The sequence below is a fragment of the Passer montanus genome, unplaced genomic scaffold, assembly GCF_014805655.1.
Source record: "Passer montanus isolate IOZ18808 unplaced genomic scaffold, ASM1480565v1 scaffold20, whole genome shotgun sequence".
NCBI lineage: Eukaryota > Metazoa > Chordata > Aves > Passeriformes > Passeridae > Passer > Passer montanus.
Window position 1 is genome coordinate 12,788,978 of NW_024366592.1, and position 18,378 is coordinate 12,807,355.

At 41.0% G+C, this 18,378-nt stretch overlaps 1 protein-coding gene across 1 annotated transcript; it reads right to left on the reverse strand.

Annotated features, from left to right (window-relative positions):
- Positions 1-2,203: 2,203 nt before the first annotated feature.
- On the reverse strand, positions 2,204-18,242 carry DNAI7 (dynein axonemal intermediate chain 7). Its single transcript, XM_039708295.1, is given in 13 exon segments — positions 2,204-2,499; positions 2,502-2,547; positions 3,479-3,681; positions 6,038-6,143; positions 7,863-8,142; positions 9,224-9,327; positions 10,377-10,523; positions 11,271-11,408; positions 13,670-13,771; positions 14,688-14,779; positions 15,779-15,815; positions 17,769-17,789; positions 18,080-18,242. Coding segments are annotated over 13 exon segments (1,626 nt in total). The 5' UTR covers positions 18,203-18,242; the 3' UTR covers positions 2,204-2,272.
- Between the last annotated feature and the right edge of the window lie 136 nt (positions 18,243-18,378).

Sequence of the window (18,378 nt, forward strand, 5' to 3'; positions counted from 1 at the left end):
TTCTGGAATTTACGAGGTTGAGCAGGGCTGGCTTTGGATTGACCTTCACCTCTGGTCCCACTTTGTGCAAACTCAACTTGGGCCAAGCTGGGTGAACTCATCACCTCAGCTTTCCCCTCCAAAATACCTCCATACTTATTCCCTGCAGATGAACTTCGATCTTCCCATAACTCTGCCACTCCTCACCTCCACTTGCCCTCACAGTGTCCCTTCTGTTCCCCACAGGTGCCCTGGTGACACCAGGGAGGTCCCTTTGCCCACAGTGCCTTTTTCCTGCTCCAGGCTGCTCACTCTCTGCCCTTGTCCCCCACAGTGGGAGAAAGGAGAAAGGTTTGAGAATATACCAGCATGTTGCTATGTTTCAACAAATCTCTCATCAAATCATCTTTGAAACACTTTCCATGTGAGGTTTTTTTGTAAAAAAACTGTTTTCCTTTTCAGACTAATTTTAAAGTTTTTAAGAAAATCATGATCTCACAGGGACTCATAGAAGTTCTGGGTCAGTTCTTGTTCCATGCTTGCCAATGACCTTGAGATAAAAAGGTACAGTCATTGCTATTAATTATTGCCACAGGCTTTAGGCTTACAGCTGGGTTACATTTCTATTATATTCTGTAACTGTAAGGAGACAGACATCAGCTTACTGGAGATGACTTGCCCATTCCCTGCTCTGCTCTCACAAACCCTTCAAGCACTCTGCCAAACCCAGCACTACTGCAGATCTACGACAGAACAGCAATTTGTTCACAGGGGCTTCTCCTAAAATACATTTCCCATACGTGTCCAGAGTAATCCAAGTGCTTATTTTACATCTCCACAAGTGTGGCCAAAGCTCCAGGTACACAGAAACACCAAATTTTAAGAGTGTACCAATAGAAGCACCAACAGATTTAAGTATTACTCTTCACACAACAACTAATCCAATTAACTACTGTGCACTTGGACTGCTTGGTGTGAGAGGGTCAATAGAGCTTCTGTGTATCCTGAAGTACAAAGCATGAAAAGAAAAGATTTTTTCCACAAAACAAAACGGAAAAAAAATATGCCATACGTTAGGAAATACCTTTTTAATTTTAAGCTTAGTGTCCTACAACTCAAACATCCATTAAAAAGAAAAACCACACATGAAATGCACAAATTCATCAAATATTAGACAAACCTTCAAACAAGCATCATTCCGGAAAATGGGCTCTTCGAGTCCCTTTGCCTCATCCAAGGCCTCTCTCCATCCTTGGGGGTCACTGCACTCACTCCAGGGTACTTGGTAGGGAAAAGAAGCAAGTGGAGATGTCATGGCTTCCCTGGGATCTTTTCTCCTTTGACCATTGCAGGCAGTGACCTGACTGGGAAATGCTCTCTGGGAACCCAGTGTGAGAAACAGGGAGCATGGGTGGACGGGTGAGCTGGGCCAGCTTATCAAGAATTTGCTTTCTTGACTGTATTTTAAACTCAGAACAGAAGCTCTCCCTGCACAGCTCCCAAAACAGTAACAACCTGTCACTGTTGAAGTTTGCGGGATCTAGTTTGCTCCAAGATTTTTTGGGGTGGGGTGGGAAAAGTTGCATGTTTTGGGGAAACACTAAAGGGCTCTGTGCTTTCCTGCCCTGCCCAAGTACAATTTGATGCCAGCATGGACATCCCATTTCAAGGCTTCCTTTTGCAACACCAACAAAACCTTCTGGGTGTCCGTGTCCATCCTGGTCTTGCTGGCTGCTCTCACAAGCTTCCTGACGGGGCTGTCCCTGCAGAGACCAGCAGATGCAGCCCCTGTGGGCACTGGGGACTCCTGGAGGTCGCTGCAGCAGCTGCTGTGGCCCTACACAGGACTGCACCACCACGGCCCTCCCCCAGTATAACCAGGGCTGCGCTGCCACGCTCTGCAGGACAGGAGTTGAAGCTGGTGTTATTTTAGTTTACATGTCTGGATTTGTTTTGTTGCGTTGTGGGTATTTTTGGGGGGAAATGAAGTTTTTTTTCTTTAAAGCATGTCTTGAAATGAAAAAAATCATTTTCCCATTCTGCCAAAAGTCATCTTTAAAAGTAGCTAAAAGGATCTTAGTTCTACTGAGGTTTACAAAAGGACAGCAATTTTGTTCTACAAAACATGTCTAAGTGATCTAGCCACAAGTGAATAAAGAATTTATTTTGCTTGAACAAATGTTTGCATTTTAGAACCTGTTTCAATGATTTTAATAGAAAAGGATTTAAGACTTGAAATGTAACTTTATTGAAAGCTTTTGATAATAAAATTTTGAAGGAAAGCATGCAGTATCTAAGAGTATGCTAAGACTCGGGTAGCAAGAAGCAGCTGATACACAGAATCAATAAACAGGAAGCCAGCTCTTTCCACTTTATCCATGGCTTCATTGCTGGCAGAATCCTTGAGCATATGGTAGAGTGTGGAGTGAAATTCAGACTCTTCTTCCAGCTCTTCTGAAAAAGCCTCACTGGATTCAGTGAGCTTGAGGTTTTGTACTTTTTCACCACTGAACATAAAAAAGCCCAGTCGTTGTCTTTGGCAGAACCTGCTGTGAGATATTCGCTCACCTATTGCAGGAAGAAATGCACTGTGAGGTGAAGTCTGTGCCATTGTCAGAGTACAAACTGTAATATTTGTGTGTCACATGCATTTAACCTGTGAGAAAGCCACTGCAGCTTTCAGCAGTGGGGTGTGCTACCTTTCTCCAGCCACACATGGGAGTGTTTGTCTGGCTGGGAGGTTTTAACCATGTGTTTTAGCTCACAGGTGGAGACAAACCAACAGAGAGGTTGCTCGTTCCTTCCTTTGCAGTAGGGAGCAAAAGAAACCCTACAGGCAGGAAGAAGCTGTTCATTAAAAAGCTGGCAGAGCAGATAGCTGATTTTCAAGGGGCCTCTGAGGAGCATGAAGCTCTGTCACCCCAGCTCTGGCTAAAGCCTCTCTTGGTGACTTAACAGTTCCATTTTCCTTAGCAAGTGTCTTTGTTGATGAGACTTGTGTCCCCTGAGAGCTCTCAGGTGCGGTCTGTGACACTGAACTGAGGCTGGGGCTGAAGCCACCAGTGGGCACAGCCATTTCTCACAGATCCCAGCCTCAGACACCAGGAGCAGGGGAAGCAAAAGCAGGTGTAATTCCACTCTGTCCCCAGAGTGTTAAGAGGGAAGGAGAGGTCACAGGGGCTGTGAATGCACATCCTGGGCCTCTTCCCCTGCCACAGTCCTGCCCTCTGAGTTTGGCTTTTTGGGAATTTTGCTTATTAGAGGTTTCCATAGTGCCATCTGTGGGCTAGGTCAGTGCTAGAGGAAACCAGAACCCAGTGACCACAGTCCTCAACCAGCCTGAAGAGCCTGGAGCTGAATCAGCAGTGATTTTTGGTACCACTGTGCTTCCACCTTTCACATATGAAAGAAAAACTGATGATTTGCAAACCTTGCCTGGTTAGTTTGCTGCTCAGGAACTCGTGTGCAGTGCATGTGACAGCAGTGACAAACCTCAGGAGCACCTCTTCAGGGGCACCAGGGGCTGATTCCTGTCCTCCCTCACCTCCACCATGGTCCAGTCCCCAACGTCCTGGGCCTGGGGTGGCAGCTGCAGGGCAGAGATGTGGTACACACCCCCCACGGGCACCAGCTGCTCCAAATCCACAACTTGTGGCACCTCTTCTCTGCCTCCTGGCTCCTCCTGCAGCAGGGCATCCTCTTCTGGGAAGTTCAGCAGACAGCAGGAGTTAACCGGATGCTCAAACTCACCGATATTCCCCATCTCCTGGTATTTGCTCTGTGCTGGAAGTGCTTCGCTCTGCAGCATTTCAGCCCCATCTGCTGGTGCTCCTCAACACTCACTGAAACGTGAGGACAGGCAGAGAGCCGGGCAATGAAAAGCACTTCTGGACTGGGTCTGAGCTTTTGGATTTGTAGCCAGTTCCAAATGCTTTCTATGGGAATAAGGTTTTACTGACAAAATGAGCCCACAGAAGAATTTCACAAGCGCAATAATACAGTAGATTCTGGACAGGTTTAGTAAGATTGTATTGATATGCAAAGAAATTAAGCAAATAAAGAGATATATAAAAATAAGGCACTAAGAAGTCATGTGCTGAAGGTGAAAGACATGGTAATTAGGAAGAGCAAGAGGATTTAACATGAAACACAATTTTCAGATAACAAAGATAAAGATAACAAAGATAATTCCTTTTTTTTCCTATGCATAATTACGTATATATCACCAATGTATGAACTTATGGCTTAATTAGTTAGAAAATGTTAGTAAAAGGCAGAAACACTGTGGAAAATATGCCCATAAATATTTTCTTTAAAAAAGCCAAACCAGACCACATAAAACATCACATGGGATGGTACAGGAGGAGAGGAGTTATTGTTGACAGGAATCAAGAAAAAAGTGTTCAATACTGTAAAAACAGCTACTGTAATTGTTATGAAATTTGCTCTGAGAGAATAAGACCGTATCAAAAAAGGAGAACACTCTCTATAAATTGTCTTCAAGCTTTAAAAAAAATAGAAGTGAAAATGGTGTTAATGTCAGATTTAGTTACATTCTGTAGAGGTTTTACTCTACTGTATCACACACCACCATAATGTCCTTTTACAGTTATTCTGAACAACAAACTTACCAAGTAGCAAAAAACATTTTAGTGCATTTTACAGTGGTAGCTTACACTTTAACTTGTTTTTTTTTAAATAATAATACAAAAATATATAAGTGTCTTCTAAAGAAACTATTTTTTGTCCCAAGGTAATTTATCTCCTTAACAGTGGCACAATAAGGGTAAATCCAGAGAAACTGTCACTCCTCTCTATTGTTGCATTTCTGGTTTTTAACCCTCATTTACCTGGCTCCTTGTTTTGAACTTAAGGTAACTAAGCATCCTCTCACTGCTATTCTCAAAAGTGATTGAAAGAGCTTGCAAACCATGAGCATGCCAGAAAAAGCAGTTTTTCCTTTCTTTCCTAAAACAGATGAACAAACTGGAAAACACTCAGGTATAATTGTGCACATCTGTGCACATCCACCGCACCTAATACTGTGGTAAGGGTTTTCAAAGCCTGACAGAAATAAAATACAAATTCCTCCACATGAGGCCCAAGTCCTCAAGTCCTTTATATTCTTTTGAAAACCTTGCTTTTAGGGTCTAGTCTGACAACTGGTTCTCTGGATTGTGCTCAGTCCAAAGTGTTGTGGGGTGGGGTTTGTTTTTTTACCAGAATAAAAAGGCTGTAAAGTGGAACTAAACTATGCTAATAGTTGTTTGTAGTTGTTTTATTTAAGCCAGTACCACAAGAAAACTCACTCTTATTAAACCAAAGGACAACACCACAATACTGGAGAAATTTGTAAATTATGCGGGACAGACAAACAGTTTTATTTCCTAGAATTAGGCCCTCTCACTTCAAGCACCCATTCAGGTAATACTCAGCAACACCCCACACTACACCAATACCTACCATGATTATGCATTTGAATCATCATTTTCAAATGATGAAGTAAATCAAAAGAGGAAGTAAATCTCTCCAGAGCCTGGCAGATTCATAAAGACTGTATGTCTCACCCATAAACATATGTATAATAATATACATATCTATATAAACATGATAAACATGTTTAAGCATAAAAAAAAATAAATAAAAACAAGCGTGGGGACAAACTCCATTTTCCTATCTGTCCTGTTATCTCTCCACATGATTTAGCAATCATTAATAGAAATGTCAACAAAACCCAAATGTTATCAAAGCATCCCTATATTTATAAACTTTGCTCCATTCACATGCAGATATTGCAGTGTTTCCATAGATCATGGGATGGCCTGGGTTGGAAAGGACCTTTAAGTCCAGTTCCAGCTCCCTTGGCACCTTCCACTATCCCAGGTTGCTCCAAGCCCCATCCATCCTGGCCTTGGACACTTCCAGGGATGGGGCAGCCACAGCTTCTCTGGGCAACCTCTGCCAGGGCCTCCCCACACTCACAGGGAACAATTTTTAACACATAAAATACTTAGCCTAAGTACTTTTGTAGTGCTGCACTTAAAAAATAACCAAATACCTTGCGATGGCACATCCAAAATATCTGAATTCTTCCCAGTTTCCTCCTCTGTCTCTTTTATATCATCTGTGTTATTGCTTGTCTCTTTCAGTGAGGTGGAACTCTCCTAGACAAAAAGCAAGAGACATTTTTCCATTAGTCAGAGACAAACAAGGAGGCCCAAGGAGAAGGGATACAGAAACATTTGTACCAATCTTGCTACAGGGTCAAGGTTTTAAGAGAAATAATTTCTACCTAGCTATCAAAAATATTTTGAGTAAAGGTACTTTCTGATTTGGAACTGGATTTAGAGATAACCACAAAGTAATTACTTCATTTCCACAGCAAATTCCATCTTGAGCTCCCTGAGTACCAAACAAGCACCCAACGCTTCTTCAGCAGAGTATGCACTCAAAACTTGTGGTTTTTGCTGATTTTACAGCCAGCAGAGTGGCACAAAGTAAAATGTAAGTCAAGGCATAATCCAAACCAACGCTGAAACTGTGCCAGAACCCCATCTGCAGCTTTGGCCTGTGCCTGGCCAATGGTATCTATTCCCTTTCACACTCTATTTCACTGTATTTACACACAGGAATGTGGGGAGCTCAAGCTACAGCCAGACAGGGGGATGCTGAGAAATATTCCCCTGGATTTCCAGACAAATACCCAACGCAGACAGGGATTCATCCTTGCCACAGCAGACTCCTCTGGAGGCACAGCACCTTCTGTGCTCTGGCTGTACCTGCCAGCATGTGGGAAGAACACACATCTCCTCAAACAGGACAGGACGTGAGAGGACAGAAGCTGAGAGAAGTGAAGCCTTCAGAAGGAAGAGGAAAATTCACAAAATGGACTGAGAGAAAGAGCGTCAAGACCTGGGAAAGAAAAAGAAAGGGAATAAAATGAAGCAGCTTAGAGAAAGTCTGAGAAATGTAGATGAAAAGTGCCAAAATATAAGATTATATTAAAAAAGAAAAAAAGGAACCAAAAGAAGCAGGATTTCAAGCACTGATTCATGACAAAGGTGTTAGGGACTGGAAAGGAGAAAAGCCATGATCGTGAACAGAGGTTCGATCTTCATTTGATCTCTGTATGGATCTCAGAATTTGTTCATTTAAGAGTTGGACTCAAGGATCTTTGTGGGTCCCTTTCCACTCATATTATCCCATGAAATTGCTCCAAACATAGTAAGAAGGCCTAAAACTTGATGTTTTGTCAGTTATTTCTGCATAATTTTAGCTAGAGAACACAGGGCATTTATCTGCAAGTCACAGGTGATACACAGGGTGAAAACTCCAAATGCAGTATGGACAACACAAAACCAAGCAATCTCCATCACACCTAAAGCAAACATATTCCATGGAAGATAACTGAGGAAGAGGACAGGCAGCCAGAGATCATATTTGAAAAGGCTCTAACAGCAAAGGGTCAGCACACAGCCATGGAACAGCCAGACACCTGCACAGCCAACACCTGCTGAGCTCTGAATCTTAGCCTGCATGCTGCAAATTTCCCTAAAAAGGGATTCCTTCAGGGATTTTGTGGGGCTGTCAGTTTTGCAGAATTCATTAATCTATATATGCCAGAGATTTACAGAAATATCTTGCAATGGCACTTCATGCTTGATCCTACTCTTAAACCACCAAAAGCCAACTGCACACTGTCCAAACTTCCCTTTCTACTTTCCATCTTTCCAGTCCCTTGAGAAGAACTATGACACTGTTGACACAAACTTCCTTTTCCTATGAAACATCTAAGGATCTCACTGTCCTGCACAGGACAGTGTGACTAAACTTGAAGTTTACAGGAGCGGTGTAGAGTATCTTTTGAGCAGGTTTTTACCTACCTTTCTCCCCTTAGAACCCATTTCTTCTGCAGCAGGCACGCTGGGTTCCTCCCTGCCTTTCTCCTCCTCTTCTCCTGGTCCTTGCCCAGTGTCTTCTGGATGCTCAGCAAACTCCATGCTGTCTGAGGCCTCCTGTCTTGGCAGCCCTTGGCACTGCACCCACAGGGGAGACAAGTGGTCGTAGTGGGTGTGCAGCACGCGAATGGCCACGCTGCTCAGAGCCAGGGATTTGGGCAGCTCAAAGCCATGCCCTGCCTCCTGGAACACATGGTCCTTGAACCTGGCAAGGGCAGTGACAACAGCAACAGAGCCTGGTAAGATTGGCAGCACTTCATTTGGTGTTTCCTCACAAATGGTCAAATCTCTTCCAGGATTTGTTGCAGTGTCTGGGAAATGCTGGGATGTCACAGTGCTTGTGCTGGCAGCTGTCTGTTAGACCCTCCAGCAAAGCCACAACTGCATCAAGGGGATCAGAAGTTTCAAAAATAAGTCTTGACAGGATGATAATGAGGCAGGGTCAGATGGCAGTTCTTCTAGAAACTACATTCCTGGTAAAACTAATTTATTGGGAAAATCCCTGCACAGGTATCTATGTTAGATCACTCTCAGCACCTTCCAAAACAACTCAAATAATACTTGCTTTTGAATAAGATAAGCTAGTCACAAGTCCTAAAAATCTTCCAGTAAAGCAACACTTAGCTTTTAATTGTTGGTTGAATATTTTTAAGTTAATCTCTCTGCTTAAAACTTAATCCATATGTGTTCTTCCTGCAGGTCAGTCTGACACTGCTCAGCATCCACCCTTCTATTTATCTTAACAAAACTCACAGCAACAGGTCCTTAGTCAAGCTAAAGTCCTTTTAATAAATTATTCCTTACATTTATGGAGTGGGAGTAGGAAGTCTGCTCAAAAATCTCATTTTGAAAACGTACCATCTATATGGTAATCCAATAAAAACACAAAACTTAGATTCAGAAATGATAGTGCATCCCAGGCTTTAAAGTATTTTCTCTAACTGAGCACAAAGCATCATTCACTGCTTTGCAAGAAACTGAAACAACTTAGAAAATATTAAATGCATCAGCAAGAAACACTGCTTCCAGAGGAATTTCAATTCTCTGCATGAGCTTTACTGTTTTTCTTCCAAATTTGTTCTGGCAGTGACAGGGTTCTGCTGCTGCATTTTAATAAAGAAATTTATATATCTCTAAACCACTCTTACCAGCAGCCAGCACTGAGAGTCTGCAGAATAGATGCTATTCAACAACAACAACAACAAAAAATTATGAGAAACTGATTCTTCGTGTTTACTCAACAAAGCCAGGCCTCATTTCAAATCAATAATTTCAGTGTGCTGTACCTTTCTTTCTTCTTCAGATTGACCCAAATACAGAAAGTAATGTTTTTATCCTTTAGGACTGTGTGCATATTCCCAGTTTCAGAATCTTCATACATACTAGCTATCTACAAAGAAAAAAGCCAATTAAATAATATGTTATTTCACTTTGATTTATCTATGTTTACTCGAATAAATAAATAAAGAAATACATGTAAAAATGAAAAGACACCAGACCATGTCAGCTGTGTTGTATTTATATATTAGAGCACAACAGTAATAAACTCAAATCTGTTGCTTAAAGTTTGAACTACATTGCTTTTTTTTCTCTAACTTCATAAATTCTGTGAGTGAAGTACTGCCAAATGTGGGTTCTTCCATTATTTCCCTAATTCTCAGGCTAAATTATAAAAAACAAACAAAAAAAGGATTTACTGAGCAATAATGGACTCCTTCTCCAGATACACTGTACAGATTATTTTATCATTTAGGCAGCACCAAACTTGTAAAATATTAATTCTATTGGGAGCTTAATCCTAAATTCAGTGAACAAGAATTCAACATTTCTTAATTTGCAGGGGGTTTTGACTGTGCACATACAACTGGTTCACTATTTCACTAATATTCCCTTGCTAAACATACTTTATATATATGATTAATATTCTTAATTAATGAAATTAATTAATGAATTAATGATTAGCAGGGTCACTACCTACACATGCAGTTCAGAAAACTGACTCTCCAGCACAATTTCATGTTCTTGTTTGAGTACTCTTCACCTTTCCCAAGATCTTAGTTTCGAAAATATTTTAATTGCATGAACTTGTACTAAAAAAATGCGTACAAGGCAACCTTATGAGTTGCTTTTCACATCTACGTTTTCTGGTACAGTCAACAAATTTCATACAGCACCTCTTGGTTTCACCACCCCCAAGTCTCACAAAATTTCCCAGTAGTTTATTCTTGTCTGACTTAATGATGAGATTTTCCACTGTAAAGTTCACATTTTCAGGAGTTTTGAATAATTACAAAGTCTGGTGAGTGCTATAAACATGGTTTGGAAACTCACAGACTCATCTCTGTGACAGTTTAGGACCAAACAGAACCAACCATCATTAAAGGACACCTGGAGCTAACTTATGTGCACATATCACATCTTTGAAGCAGTACATCTCACTTTGAGCAGGTTCTGGGTAGCATCATTGTACTTCTGATGAAGCAGATCCTGCAACTGCAGAATAACTTCCTGGTACTGGTCTCTTTGTTTGTCTGTGACCTCTTCTGGTGATGCCTCCAACAGAAGAAACTCCAACTTCTCAATCAACTAGAAAACATTTACATGGGAAAAGTATCTGTTTTGACACCATCCTTAAAATATTGTGTGTTCTGTCATAAAAAATGAGGCAAACCTACTTCATTTGCACCTAAACAAATTTTGGTCACAAAAATAACCTTTTTTTTTAATAGACAGGTAAGAAATCTAACTCAGAATCAAACCAACCCAATGAAACCTGCATTATACATGCAACTTTCCCCCCAGTTTCCAGAAGACCCCATTTAACTTTCTGAAAAACACCATAAAGTCAGCATAAATGAAAATAAAATCCTAAATTTACAGAGCAGGCATTGATTGCTTTAAATTGCTTCACAAGCTATCAATGGCTCGTGACTTCTGTTGGTAAAAATCAGTTCTGGGAACTTTTGCTCTTACATGACATTTTTACTGGTTCAAGTGTTACAAAATGAGGCTGTTGTCCACCAAAGCATTTACATCTGACATGAGCTTATATGCTCTGGTTTAAAATGGAAGGGAATATGGATGTTGGAATGCTAGACCTCAGTGTAGACACACAGCACACAACTCCCTTAAATGCGTATTGAAAGTCAATACACAACTTCTTCAGGATTGACAACAGATCTGTAATTTAAGAAAAATAGAAAAATTGAAGAAAAATTTCTAGGTGTTGAAGGTCTTTCAGTTATTTGGCCACAAAAAAGGGAAAAATAGAGTTAGAGGGAGGCTGTTAAGGATATGTTAAGCTTAAACTGAAATACACCGTTTTAACATTACATTTAACACTACTTCCTCTTTCTTCATCACAAGCTGAATGTCCTCATCTTGGTCATCACGCCACAAGCTCATGAAAGTGTTGATTTCCTGAGGTACAGTGGGGTCAGGAGTCCCATCACAGCTGAGGTAGTGCTCCCACTGCAGAAGAGTTCAGAGAAAAGTGGATACAAGTGTGCTGCACACTGCTATTACAAGAAAAAGGAGGATTCTGAAAGACAACTATATTATAGTGCCAAATTCACACCTGCATCTAAACAGGATTCTAACACCACCTGGTTTACTATCCCTATGCCAGGAAAAAAAAAGGTTTACTTTGACATTAATGTGTCAAGATGCTTCTGCCCAACTCACACTTGGTGTTTATACCTATTTATCAGTGGGTTCTGCTCTGTTCCACAAAAGCAATGAATTCAGTACCTGCCACAAGGGAGGGACTGGAAGAATAAAATGACTGACAACAGAAACAAGGAAGGTGCAGGTGGAAGAGGCAGGTGGGTCTCAGATCAGATTCTGCCAAGGAAACTGAAAATTTCTACACTGGCAATAAAGTTGATTAAGAGCCTCTACTGCAACGTTTATTCCTCCTTTCTCTGCCTCTGAAGGAGATTTCCTACTCCTTACTAGCATCAATTCTTCTGTTGCAAAAACCTCTGGTAGAAATGTGAAATCCTAGATTAGGGTTTTTTAAAAATAATTTTATTTTCAAATCAATTCTTGGTCATTCCTATAAGAGGTGGAAAGAAAAAAACAGTGGCAGACTAAACCCACTTAATGCCAAACATAAGCCTAACATTGGCTCATGGGATCAATTTATCACCCATAATGGAATTTTTTTGATCCATAGAATAGGATATTAAGAAAACACTGCCCCCCTGTTTGCTGAAGATTAATAACCCCATGTTACTGAAAACAGCATTGCAAAGGAAAATGTATCTTTTAAAGCAAAAGGACCTATAGGATTGCATTCCTAACCACTTCCACCAGCATTCCCACTGACTTCAAACAAAGCAACAACAGAGGAGTGCTGAGTATACTAGAAACTGCTGTATAGAAGACTGATCAATTTTCAGGAGTAAGACATCTGATTTCTTTTTTTTTTTACATCTTCACACTTAAAAGAGAGCTTCACTTTTATCATCACATTCTTAGAACTAACAGCACTAACAGCACTCCTTTTTTTTGAGAAAAGGGATAGATTTCATGGTAAGGTGCAAATGCATGTCTTCATCTAAACTGAAATTGTTCAGAAATATATATGAAAATTCAGTGTTTGGTATTATATATTTATTTTATCCTAAATAATCTTAACAACAGACTAAAAGAAACTCTGGTATTTCCCATAATCTACCAGTGTTTTATCAGACTTACCTTAAAATCAATAGTTCTAGTTTGTCAAAAACATCCACAAACAACAGCTGGCAATGATCACAAGCTGTAACATGCCAATTACATTCAGAGAAAAACGGTTATAGTGAGAGTGGTAAAGCTGTCAAAGATGCTGGGGTACCTCCAACTTTTAAATATTTCAAAACCCAACTGGGCATCTTGATTTAACTTCAGACTTTGCCCTGCTTGGTGCAGAAGGCTGAACGGCCAGAATTTCAGAAGTCCTCTCTAACATGGGCTATCCATGATTGTGGAGTTGTTCTACAGGGACTTTAACAGGATTAAGCAATAACACAAGACAAAGACAAAATCCTTGTGTCCACAAGCCTGTAGGACATTAAACCTTCGGTTCCTTACCTGACCAAATGTCATTATCAGATTGTTACTGAGTGATGTGTCTGTAAGATTCTCAAGAGTTAAATCTACTTATTTCCACACCTTACCACCTCAAATTGAACTTGACAGGTACATAATGCCATTGGGTGATGATACAACCACCATGGACGTCACCTAAACTGCAGACATCAACTTTTAGCTGCATTTTCAGACATTTCCAGCCCTGACCTGGGTTTGTGCCACATCCTTCGAAAATCTAGCAAACCTCTCTCTATGAATCATGACCTTTCATATCTAGGAGCCACTGAACAAATGTTCTACAGAATTTCTTTTTAAGCCCTGGCAGAACTTTTTTGGTGAAATGCTTAAAAGCAGAATTAATTAAAGAAATAAAAGAGGAAGAACAGGTACCAGAACATCTGAAATTACAATTCCTCGTGACTGTTGGGATGAGGTGTGGGGCATTCATACTTTGATCACCAAACAGGCTCCTCTTTGCCCACATTTCTTTTCTGTGTACTCCAAAGTAAAGAAGATAAGAGAGTAAGCATGGCCTGTCATTGCTTTGAGATGGAATTCAAAATGTAGTCATAGCACACACCTACATTCAAGAACTGGAAGCTCCTGAAGTCTCTTCCTTGCCAAACCTCTGGGCAGATTTTGGCAAAAAAGATTACCTTGGCTTGTTCTCTGTAATCCATTTTCCACTGCTGTGCAGAAAGAAACTTCAGTTCCAGTGAATTAAGTTCTGCTAGTTCAGACTCCCTCTCTCCTTGATACTGTTAAAAAAATACATATATCAAACAGCAGTTAAATATTTGGCTTATTTCTTACAATTATTTTACACAGAAGAAACAAATTGGGGACATTTAAACGAGTAATTATTTAAATAATAAATAAATCCAAACACTGAAAACTTGCTTCTTTAATGAAACATCCAATTGAGAAGACTGCAGTAGTTTGTAATATGTTATTGTCATCACAGTAGCTGCTGAGCCATATGATAAACATAATGTGACATATGATTGCAAACTCTCACTTCAACAGTTTCCGTATCAGCATCCTGGAGACAGCTGTAATGGGAGCTGCTAAAAAATGTAAGCATAACTTGGAAAAAACATGCAAGATAATTTTATTTTTTCCCTTTTAGTTTCTATAATTTTAAGGTCATCTTCTCCCTAGGAGGAAAAAATATATTCTGTGAAGTACAAGAGGAGTAGACAAGAGTGACTCTTAAAAAAATTAGCTTGTTGTAAATCTCTTTTTTTTTCTTTTTAAACACAAAAATAGTTATCTATCATCAATCAGTTTTTGTTCTGAATGCCAGGCTGTTCAGAAAAATAAATATACGTAGTCTAATACACACACATATATGTACAAATACAAATCACTGCATCTGTTCCAACAAGGAACTAATTAAGGAATTTGTACCAAACATCCTCACAGGGAATACGAAAAATACATTCAATTGAAAGTACAGTGGAAATGGAAAAAAAAAGGCATTTAACCAAACTTAAGAAACACATATGACAAAAGGTAATGTATTTAAATTTATCAAAACTGGAACATTTCCTCAATATTGTTCCCAACAATAAGTGCGTAAGAAAATCAATTCCTATAAATTACTGGTCTTTTACAGGCCTTGTCTCTAGTTTAGAAATAGGATTTGATTTTTTCATTGAGTAAAAAACTAACCTTTGCCTCAAGCTTTTCCAAGTGCTCTCGATACAGTCTCTCCCTTTCAAGTCTCTCTTCTTCTTCTTGTTGAGCTCGTAATAGGGCTTCAGCTGAGGATTGGGAAAGAGATCAGGGGAATAACCATGCTTTCCTAAATAAAATCTAAGATATTATTTGGTTACCAGCTATAATGATAAAACCAGTATAAAATGAGCAACATAAATGTTTATCTTTCACTGCACAGAAATCTCCCATATGAAGATTGATCCAAATTAATTTGAGTACTACTAAAACACACAGTCTCTGGCACTGCCCCTATCAGGCTGTGAGGACAAGACTGGAATCAAGAACCAGTAAGTGCAGCAGCAGGAGTGCTCTCTCCATCTACAGCTTCAAGGACACAGATTCTTAATCCAAAATCTTGAGTGAAACTCAGTGCTTTAACCCCAAATTCCTCTTCTTCTTTCCTACAACCACTGGTTTCCTACAATTTCAATTTTACAGCTGTTTTTTCGTTGAAATCCACTTCAGGATCTGCTACTCCACAGATCTGGCTTCTCTTTGCTGCCATAGGGACTAGAAAATTAGAGAGGATGTGAAAACTAAAACTCATTCAATCACTAAGCCTTCAGCCTAAGATTGCATAGCCTGTGCCTCAACCCAGATGTTCCCAGTCACTTGATGTCATCACCTCCAAGTAAATCATGTCAACTGTGTGCTGCACTGAGGCAAGAGCAGCAGCAGCTCCCAAATCTGCCTGTGGCCACCTAAGCTTCCACTCCCATCACAAAAGCTTACCAGTGATTAGCAGTCACTTACTGGCAGTCACCAGCACGCCCAAGCCCCCACCAGGATTAATGGCAAGTTAATTCTTCCCAACTTCCTAAGTGCAGTAGGAGTAACTAGAGAAGAGTATTGCTCTGATGTAGAAGTGAGATGCAGCATCAAGGAACAGGGAGTTTGGCCCACACCAGGAAAGAGGGAAGAACATTTCCATTTGGGAAACAGAGATAGCAATTCATATCTAGTTCAGGGTGTTACCTTCTGCCCATTTATTTAAAATGAATGATTTTGTCTATCACATTCCCTCTAAATGAAGTGCACGGTACCTTTCAGCTTTGCTTCCTTTTCTTTCTTAGATTTTCCCTTTTTGCCATTGGATTTCACATTTGCAGTAAGGGAGAGGAAAACAAATATCAGTATTATTTTAATACTGTTTGGCAGTTCTATAACTCTATAACTTTTCCCTTCCAATGTGATCCCTCAATTAAAATTTTAGACTCCCTAGACAGGCAATGAAGGCCCCAGAATAGTAATGCATACTCTGGACTAAATTTTTTTCTTCTCTTTTTTATTATAAGGTCTTAAAATTAATGTATTTTTCTATGCTAGACATTCCCAAACACAGAGACAACATGAGAATATTAAAATATTTTGGTTTAATGTAGAAATTGAATAGCAGGCAGATCTGCTAAGAAAGTAGATGCTACAACTTCAAATATTTTAGAAAATACTGGAAAATGTATTGTGGGACAAGCCTGGCATTTAGAAGCATCTAATTCACAAGACAAAATAGCAAAGAGTTCTCTTTTCTATTGTAAAATCTCACTCCAGACAGTTCGCTGTTCACCTCCAGCATAATCCTAGAGTAACTATATTTTAAATTTGAGGTTTTCAGAAATTATCTGACTACTGTTCCTTCTTCATACACATTTATTTCACACTTTGATTTTGACTATCACACATTCAGATATAAATAACTACTTGTTCAGTCCACACTACTTGGCATGGCAATAAATATATTGGCATAAATATATACATAAGTGCAACATTGAGTACAGAGATTGTCATGAAGCTGGGACAAATACAATGGTGACAATTAAGTGTTACCAGAGTCTGTGCGCATCTTATTGCATTTGGTATCAAAGCATTCATTTGCAAAATTATCCCAAAATAGAGTCAGTAAAACTCACACTTCTACCCATTAGGATTTCAGGGAAGAATTTGTTCTTTTCACTTAAATGAACTGAAAATGGAAAACCTGCTTGTTTCAATTACTTGAAATCATGTTTTAGTCAACTTCTTTTCACATTCCTATGACTTAACAGAGCACTGAGAAGAGTAAGATGCACAGCTAGGGAGGGGTAGATAAATTCATTATCACTGAATTAAGAATAACTCACAGGACCAATTTATGCAACTCAGTTTCCTATGGACTTCTGCCTGTTGTCCCTTCACGCCCCTTATTCTGTGTCTAGCCTATCACCCAAATAACAGAATCCCAGAAGCATTCAGGTTGGAAAAGACATCCAAGATCATCAAGTCCAAGCTGTGCCCAATCCCCACCTTGTCCCCCAGCCCAGAGCACTGAGTGCCATGTCCAGGCCTTCCTTGGACACCTCCAGGGATAGCAACTCCAAACTTCCCTGGGCAGCCCCTTCCAATGCTTGACAAACCTTTCCGTGATGAAATTCCTGCTGATGTCCAACCTGACCCTCCCCTGGCATAGCTTGAGGCTGTTCCTTGCATCCTTCCCTTGTTCCCTGGGAGCAGAGCCCGATTTCCCCCGGCTGCCCCCTCCTGTCAGGGAGTTGTGCAGAGCCAGAAGATCCCTCCTGAGCCTCCTTTTCTCCAGGCTCAACCCCCCACCCCAGCTGTACCTGGTGCTCCAGCCCCTTGCCCAGCTCCCTTCCCTTCTCTAGACACGCTCCAGCCGCTCAATGTCCATCTCGCAATGAGGGGCCCAGAACTGGACACAGGACTCGAAGTGTGGCCCCACCAGTGCCCAGCACAGGGGACAGTCACTGCCCTGGTCCGGCTGCCACCTCATGGCTGGGACAGAGCCAGGACACTGCCTCTCTGCCTGGACACCCGTTGCCAAGCCAAACAAGCACTGGCTGCACTGGCCATGCTCCCTCCAGCAGCGCTGCAGGAACACTTGGCTTGCCTGCTAAAGGCACAGAAGCTTGGTGTCCTGGAAACACCTCTCCCTCCTTCAGATTCATTAACCCTGGCCAGCTGTCTCAGGGAAAAAACCAAAAAATCAGATTAAAAAAAATAAACACAACAGTGAACTACAGCGAGTTTCTGCCTACCTACCTTTTTTTTTGCTTTTGGACCCTAAAAGATTAGAAGGGGAAGAAAAAGGAAAGAGAACATCAGAAAACAATGTATCAGGTAGCAAGGAATAATTACAAAAATACTATTATTCCGCTACAATTGGATGTGATCATCTATTGAAAAACGATAATGACAAGAATTTCAACGTGGCAAAAAATTAGCCTAACACATTATTCTTGGAATTTAGTTTCTACCACGGATGTTGCCATTCTGGCAACGAAGTGTGAGCCACCTCCCGGCTGGTTCCACACGGAGCAACCACAGCAGCAAACCACGGCACAAGGACTCACATCGGGGCTCTCACAAAAGATAACTCGTCCTTCAGGTGCTTCTTTCAGCCTCAAAGCCTTTTTCCCACCTCCTGGGACTTGGGTAGCTAACAAGGAACATCCCGCTTTACTCCACCACCTCATCCTTCCCCATCCCACCACGTAAGCCGTATCCCAGGCCCCTTCCCCGCCCCACCATGTCCCGCCGCGGGTGGCGGGGCCCGCGTCCCTCAGGATGCCGGTGCCGTGGCGGGGCCCGCGTCCCTCAGGCTCCCGCGGCTCCCCCCAGGCCCCGCCCGCAGCCCCGGCGGCCGCGCAGG